This window comes from Nicotiana tomentosiformis, chromosome 4 (genome assembly GCF_000390325.3).
Source record: "Nicotiana tomentosiformis chromosome 4, ASM39032v3, whole genome shotgun sequence".
In the NCBI taxonomy this organism is placed as follows: Eukaryota; Viridiplantae; Streptophyta; class Magnoliopsida; order Solanales; family Solanaceae; genus Nicotiana; species Nicotiana tomentosiformis.
The window spans coordinates 25774121-25783143 of NC_090815.1; the positions used below are offsets into that span (position 1 = coordinate 25774121).

Below are 9023 nucleotides of genomic sequence, written 5' to 3' on the forward strand. Positions count from 1 at the left end.
ATAATTGAATATTATTGGAAGTTGAGTCTCGGTATTGTGAAAACGTTGTTGACGTAAGGTTTATTCTTGATTATTCTTTCTCCCAAATGTTATATATTCATTGCTTCATGGTAAGGGAGAGAGTGTTAATGCACGAAGGGTGATGCCATGCCGATAATTTTTCTATTTGTTAATTTATACATAGTGAGGAAGAGAGTTAAAGCACGAAGGGTGATGTCGTGCCATATTTATCATTTCATGATAAAATTGAGAGTAAAAACACGAAAGGTGATGCTGTGCGTATTTATCATTTTATGAAAAGATTGAGAGTAAAAGTAAGAAGGGTGATGTCATGCCATTATTATTGTTTCATGGCGAGGTTGAGGGTAAAAGCACGAATGGTGATGCCGTGCAGTTTATATTCATTATGTTTATCCGTTTCATTGGCTTGAGGTTTATTGAATGTTTCATGCTGTCATTCCCTGTTGTAGTTACCTTATTTTGTACCCCTCTCGCATCTCTTCTCCCAATAGTACATGTTAAATTCTTATTTGTTGTTATGTTGTGCGTATATTTTCGTATGTACAGGTTTTATTACGTGGGTGTCCTGTCATAGCCTAGTCACTACCTCGTCGAGGTTAGGCTTGACACTTACGGGGTACATTGGGTTGGTTGTACTCATACTACACTCTTACCACTTGTGCAGATTTTGGTATTGGTCCCAGTTGTACGTGAGGTGCATCAGCTCGGATTAGTATTTGGATACTCGAAGTAGATCTGCTGGCGTCCACAGACCTTGAAGTCCCCTTTCCTCTTTCAATACTTACTGTTCATCTCATTTGAGACATTTGTATTTATTTCAGACTCTGTATGTAGAACCTCTAGAAGCTCGTGTACTTGTGACTCTAGATCCGGGTTGTACTAGATATTGGATTATTATACTATTTCGTACTTCATTTTAGCTTCATTTTCGTCTGATTGGTTAAATTATTCAAAGTATTTAAAATTGGTAAAAGAATTACTCTAACGTTGGCTTGCCTAGCAAGTGAAATGTTAGGCGCCATCACGGTCCAGAAGGTGAGAATTTCGGATCGTGACACCCTTGCACGTCTTCTTTTATTGCTCTATTTTGTAGCTTTAATGTACCATATCGTGCAACTTTTCTCCAATTCATGTCCAAGTATTCCTACACATGAAATAAACTCTATTAAGAGCAATTGTCGCACAAAATAGCATCCAAACAACAAGCAAGTAGGGTAAATAACATCAAAATATATTGAATTATAGCACGACATCATTAAGTAATAAAATATTTAAAATATATAATTAAAAATTCACATATGCAAGTTAGACTATCATCATTTACTTGTATAACTTTCATATCACTTTTAATTCCAAAAATTGGTAAAATCATCAATTTTCAGTACTTCGTTCATAGTCTCGTTTGCTACCTTGGTTTTAGTTTTCTAAATATATTGTCTTGCTATTACTTTCTATCGGTACCTCTTTCATATATTCTCTCTTGCTATCTTCGATTTAGTTTTCTAATTTTTTGTCTTGCTATCGGGGCTTCTTTCTCCTTCTTTAGCCGAGGGTCTACGGAAAGAGTCTCTCTGCCCTGCCAGGGTAAGGGTAAGGTTGCGTATATCCTACCCTCCCCAGATCCCACTTGTAGGATTAATGTACTGGATTATTGTTGTTGGTAAAATCATCAATTTCATAGATCATTATACTTTAAAAAATATTCAAGGTTAATAGCTTATTCAGCCAAGCTTTTCCAACGGCAAAAATACTTTTCCCCCGAAAAATACTATTTTTAAGAAGTTGAGTTGTTTGGCAATGCTTTTTGGAGAAAATAGGCTATAAGACAACATATTTTCTAATCTAATAGTTTAATAATCTAGTTAGATTTAGCATGAAAATATTTAGAAAGACATTCAAAGAATTGAAAAATATCTTAAAACAGCGAAGTTATAAACAAGAATAATTCAAGTTCAAATGCATTCGACAAAATTATGATAAAAAGAGCTACAAATTTAATTGCCTACTATTTTCAAATGTAATTACATTACATACTTTAAAATAGTACATAATATAAACTTTGAAAATATGGACATAGTGATTGATAAAAATCGACAACATATGATTGCAAAATGTTTTATTTTTCACTAAAATAAATGTATAAGCCCGTTTGGATTAGCTGATTTGAAATAGTTGATAAGCATTAGGTGCTGAAAAGCACTTTTAAGTGCTGAAACTGATTTAACAAATAAGCAGTTACGTATTTGGATACAAGTGCTGAAATTGATAATAAACTGCTGCAGTATTTGATAAAAAGGTGCCGATAAGCTCTTTTTTCTGTTAAAATGACTTGAATAACCTTAGAACTATTTACACTTAATGGCATAATTTCTTCAAAATTTTAGATTGCAGATCGATTCAAAATATTCTACTTGTCATTTTATTTTAAATACAACTGTGATTAGATAAGATAATTTTTATGATAAATATAATTTATTTTATGATAAGCATATAATCATAAGTTATAATAATTAATAAATTGACAAACGTTTCTCAGTAAAAAAATAAACCTAAATAGGATAAAATATTTGAAGAGAAACATTGTCTTCATCCACTTTGAAACCAATACACCAAAAATTTGATATGTCCTCGTGTATTATATACAGTTCAAAGATTGATACACAATCATATAGATACAAATATGCAAAAGAATAGAGAATTTACTTATCTCAAATAGTCAATGAGAATGGCAGAGTTGAAGAGGCGGGGGGTTTAGGTTAAAAAAATACGTGAGACAGTGAGTATCGATGTAGGAGATTTGTTTTGAAAAGGAATATTTTAGGGATAAAATAGTAAAAATTTTGGTCAAGCTTAAAGTGATTATAAGCTAAAAATTCATAAGCTGGGGGTGACCAACGTATGGTTTTTGGCTTATAAGCACTTTTAACTTTACCAAACGCGTAGATAAGATGAAAAATGCTTATAAGTTAGTTTGCTTATAAGCTTAGCCAAACACCCTCTATAATTATTTATATTATATATATGATTAATTTGGGACCTTAATTTACTATTCATCGATACACTTTCAGAAAAGAGCAAATAGCAATTTTGAATATATATACACTATTTTCCACTCATAGTGACACATCAAATATATACACTATATTTACTATTTATAGTTATATTTAAATTTTATAGCAAATTCACATGTAGTACCAAATTAAGAGATCAATTGTTTTGAACTAAAATAAAAGTGCAACAAGTTCTCGTAGCTCAATTGGATAAAGTGCCCGCTTAGTGAGCGGAGGTTTTGAGTTCAACTCTCAATGAGATTAATTTATTTTCCTATATATTTTTATTTCCCTTTGGTTGTACTCGTTGCGCGAACGAATACAATTGATACATGTTGTTGTATCCATTGCGTCAAGTGATACAAGGTGGTAACAATTGAACAATAGCTACAAATGATAATTAAGAAAATTATAATTACATACTAAAATCCAATGCTTCATCTACTAGATAAGATGAAGTAAACTAAGTCTAACCAACCAACAGATTTGAGTTTATCTTAATAATTATAAACGTTAATTCCCATCTTAGAACTAGAGACAAACGAAAAAAAGGAAAAAAAGAAAAAAAAAAGGTGGCTGAAAAAGAATGAGAATATATAGCACACTGAGAAAAAATATATTAATTTGCTAAGTCCATAATACTGACATTTGGAAATACATCCACAAAAAACAAGCAGATCAATATATTTTTCAACACAACAATATTATTTATTCCACATTCTAGGGCTCGCCAATATTGTCCAACACTCATATACAACCCAATTAACATCATATTTATATATTGGCATTTGGACATAATTATTTTTTAACACGACATTATTATTTATTTCACATCCAAGTAATAGCCAATATTGTCCAATGGTCATGACACAAACACACACATATATTATATATGATCAGATATATCAAATAGCATGAGTTCTTCTATTTTTCGACATGGTGCGCCTCAATATCTTTGGACAAATAAGTGAAAAATCCCAAGAAAGTTATAGGTTCTGAAATGTCTTCGGTCTTCTTCTCATACTCAAGTGTCCATGTAATCCAGTGCTGATCGCAGGATATGTTAACAATGAAATCGTTATACGCTTCCAGGAGATCTCCTCCTATCACTTTCCATGTGTTTGATTTCTTTTCATCATCAATGGCCTCAATGACACACTTAGCAATCTTTGCATTTCCATCTATAATCATTATAAAAAGAGATCCAAAAATATAAAGAGACGTTAATCCGAGCTCATTTAATTTATTCCATTTATTATGTTTCTTCTCACTTTTTTTTCTAAATATTATGTGAAACATTGTATAAATGAAATTTATACGGTTGGATTCTCCAATAATATCACTCCACCCGTGTTGGATATTTCAAAAAAGAATAACTTCTGAAATATCAAACACACGGGCGATGATATTTTTAAAGGAACAGAGCAACATAGATTTAGAACAATTGCATTACTTTTGGAAGTCTTTTTCAAGCACATGATGTGAGACAAATGCAGTAGGCAAATATGGCAAGAAAAAGAAGGGAATTCATCAAATTGAATTACATTGAGGGAAAAGATTAATTTTTGTACTTACCCTCCTTATATTTCCAGGTAACTACAGAACCAACTTCTCCAATCCCACCTTCATGAAGATCAAAACCTGTGACATAATTGGGGCTTATGTTGGATACATGATGAGGTTTAGTTTGATAAAGGTCATGAAACAAGTGTCCTCCACATTTCACCTCCATTGAAACAACCAACTTGCCTTTCAAACCCATATTTTCTTCTTTGGAATAGCAACAGATAGTGATAAGAAAACAAGTTTGTTAGAAAATATTCAGAACTTGTAGTCTTTATATAGAATTAATTAGTCGTGCCCGTGAAAAGCTTCTAAATAAAATTGGACAAAGACATATATTTGACAAAGGAGTTTTTTTATCCTGCTACATAATTTTTATTATTTACTAATGATTTCTTTGTTCATTAACTTATGAGAAATTGAGAACTACTGTCACGTTTTCTAGAAATAATAGGTTTGCGTTCACAAATGTCATACAAAACCTAAATGGGTGCGCATTTGGAGGATTAATTTCACACATGGTCACTAAATTTTATCTTTTGTGTCAATAAAGTCAAATAATTTCATACATGGTCACTAAATTTAAACTTTACCTGTTGTACCAGCAAAATCACAAAATTATTTTTGTTTCATTAAAGTCGTTGCTCGAAAAATATAACTCATCAGAAGTAGGGGTATACAAAGGAAACCGACAAACCGCACCAAACTGATAATCCAACTCAAACCGAGAAAAAAACCTGACTATGGTTTGGTTTGATGTTAGAAAAAACACGAGCATAATTGGTTTGGTTTGGTTTTAACTAAACAAAATCAAACCGAAACCAAACCAACCCGACATCACATGTATAGAAGTTTTAAAAATATTTCATACATAAAAATAATTATTGTAATGTAATTTATAAATATTTTTTAAACTTTTTCATAGTTCTCTCTTTTAATGTATTAATTCAAGCTTGCGCTTAGAATTTTTGAATGGTCAAATATGTTTTGTAGCGCATAAAAGTTAGTGATTAAAATAAAGTCCAAAGCAAAATCAAATCAATAAAAATGCTAACATAAAAATTCAATTCAATACTAAGAATGACAATAGTGTTGAATATTTATTTTCTTAGTTTTTCATTGTCACGACCCAAAATCCAACTAGTCGTGATGGCACCTAACCTAACCCTCTAGGTAAGCCAGTTAACCGCTAACAAATTCCAATAATAATTAATAAAGCAATTACATAAATAAAATTATCTGAATCTTATACATTTCTCAAGAACTGGTAGTACAAATCATGAGCTTCTAAGAATAGAGTTTACAAAGCTGGTATGAAGTAAATACATCATCTTTTTGAAAATTACATAAACATAGTTTTATAAACCTAAGGCTACCATGAACAAGAGGCAGCTACAACCAGAACGCAGGTACATCTTCAGATCCAGCTTCCAACGAACACAGCAACATCAACAGCTAACATCTGCATGCAAGGTGCAGAATTGTAGTATGAGTACAACCGCCCCCATGTACTCAATAAGTAACAAACCTAACCTTAGGTTGAAAGTAGTGACGAGCTTGTACCAAGGTCGGGTCCCAACTTCAATAACCAACAATAGTTCATAACAACTTAAACAAGCAATACCATAAGTAACTCAACAATCAAATGCTCAGCAAAAATATAATTTCTGAAAATAGTTCTGTCTTTCAAGTACATAAATGAAAACCCAAATCGTTTACCGGAGTTGCCAAAGATATGAATAAGTTTGAAACTAATAATTTTTCCAATATCCTTTCAATAATAAATAAGATGTTTCATTTTTCTTTTCAGATAACCAGTGTAAAACAAATGCATCACTATGCCCATTTACCAATATGTGTAAGAAGTCATGAATGACATGATACCGTACAACATGAGAAAAATGCATCTCTATGTCTGTATATCAAATATGCATGCCAATGCGATGCCACTCAGTGATAAAATCATATGCATACTCTCAGAGTATCATTTCATTCAGTCCTCCCAGTCACTCAGTCTTCATAGTCACTCAATCCTCCCAAAACACTCGTCACTCGCACTCAGTACTCGTACTCAGTAGGTACCTGCGCTCACTGGGGGTGTGTATAGACTCCGGAGGGGCTCCTTCAGCCCAAGCACTATAACAAGCCAATTGTAGCATAAATCAATAAAATATGCCGCGGCGTGCAGCCCGATCCCATAAACATCCTCATCATCAGGCTCTCGACCTCACTCAGTCATCAATCTCTCCAGTCTCTCGGGCTAAAACAATGTCATGAAAATCAGCCCAAAAATGATGATATAATGTATCAATAAATAACAACAGAGACTGGGATATGATATGTAATGACATGAATATGACTGAGTATGAATTTTCAATTTAAAACATATAATTCACAATAATATGACCTCTGTAGGTCCCAATAATACTGGCACATAGCCTCAACATGATTTGTTTTTAATATGATTCTCAGCTCAATTTCTTTAACATATAAAACTACATGGAAAATGCCAAGATTATTGAATACAAAATTCCATGGAAACAATTACGTCACAATTTCTATGGTGCACGCCCACACGCCCGTCACGTAGCATGTGTGTCACCTCCAAACAATACACATAATACGTATATTCAGGGTTCATACCCTCAGCTCCAAGATTAGAAGAGTTACTTACCTCGAACAAGACGAATCCAATGTCGAGCAAGCTATACAATACTTCGGAAATTCCATTCCACGCGTATCCACATCTGAATGCCTTCTTGTCTCCTCAATTCAATGCCAACGATCCGAAACTAAAATTCACCCCTTAATGGTACAACAACGATATACTATACTAAGCAACTTCAATCTATAATATCAACATCAAATGTGACCAACATTAGTAACCAATTCCATAGTTTAGGCCATTTAGACAATTTACCAAACACCTAGTCGGCATACATTTATACATTTCTTAACCATAGAATTAGTTCTTCCAACTACCATCATTTATCAATAATTCATCCCACCATCATTCTTTAACAACTTATAATCCTAACGTCACATGTATGATCAACCATTCTCCCCCAACAAACAAAATTCCATCAAATAATCACTTTTCAATCTCTACAATGGGTATTCATTTAAATTGAGAATTTATGGCTTCCAATCACTATATCATGAGTTCCATACTTTATTCATACTCATATTCCATAATAAATCCATACATGTATACATAATACTCTCACACCCAAGAATCATACTTCTTATGACCTACTTTTAATCCAAATCCCGAAATTGAAAACTAGGGTATGGAACCTTACCTCTTTGATGAAGAACTTGAGGGATTTCTTATTAAATTTCAAGTCTTGGAGAAGAATTTGATGAACAAGATACTTCATCTACTTCCTCTCTCTAGAACACTCTCACTTCTCTCTAAAATCATCAGATAATTTCCCAGAATAAGCCCCAAAGCCTATTTATCAAAATAGGGTCGGGTTATAAAAATAGAAAAATTAACCGTCCAAAATCAGGTCTGCGGTCACATAATGGATCGCAGAATGGGTATGTGGGCTGCACAATGATTGCAAAAATCGGTGCCCAGAACTGGACTGTTTTGGTCCTGCGACCAGTTTGCGGTCGCAGAAGCAGTTTCACGATTGCAGAATTGGTCGCGGAATCGCATTTTTCCAGCATTTGGTAATTTGGTCATAACTTCTTGTAGAATGTCCAAATGATGAACGCTTTGAAGCGTTAGAAACTAGACTCAAAGATCTCTCATTTGAAGTTAAGTCTTGTGCGAACTCACTTGAAACTTTAGTCTATTATGAAATTTCCAACTTCTACCTTCGATGTTGAAACCTAGCGAATCAAGTCCGATTGACCTCAAAATTTGCACACAAGTCATAAATGACATAACAGACCTATTCAAATTTCCAGAATCGAATTCCGACCCCGATATCAAAAAGTCAACCCCCGGTCAAACTTTTCAAAAATTAAACTTTTGCCATTTCAAGCCTAATTACACTACGGACCTCCAAATAATTTTTCGGACATGCTCCTAAATCCATAATCACCATATAGAGCTATCAGAATCATAAAAATTCAAATCCGAGGTCATTTACATATAAGTCCACATTTGATCAACTTTTCTAACTTTAATTTTCAATTATGAGACTAAGTATCTCATTTCACTCCTAATTCCTTCCGGACCCAAATCAACTAACTCGGTAAGTCATAAAACAACTATAAAGCATAAATTGAGCAGTAAATGGGTGAACGAGAGTAACGACCTGGCCAGTCATTTCAAGAGTTATAGCCTCGTTTTCCCCATTTTTGCTTATTTGTGTGTTGCTCAGCTGTGTTAAGTTGTTTTGAATTGGTAGTTTGGGTTCGGAGTAGTTTTGGAGT

At 33.2% G+C, this 9023-nt stretch overlaps 1 protein-coding gene across 1 annotated transcript; it reads right to left on the minus strand.

The window, feature by feature from the left end:
- Nucleotides 1-3666: 3666 nt before the first annotated feature.
- Nucleotides 3667-4877, minus strand: LOC104112033 (kirola-like). Its single transcript, XM_009621856.4, has 2 exons — nt 4647-4877; nt 3667-4252 (listed from the first exon to the last, which is right to left on the minus strand). Exons 1-2 carry the CDS (start codon nt 4831-4833, stop codon nt 3996-3998), a joined length of 444 nt encoding a protein of 147 aa, XP_009620151.1. The 5' UTR covers nt 4834-4877; the 3' UTR covers nt 3667-3995.
- Between the last annotated feature and the right edge of the window lie 4146 nt (nt 4878-9023).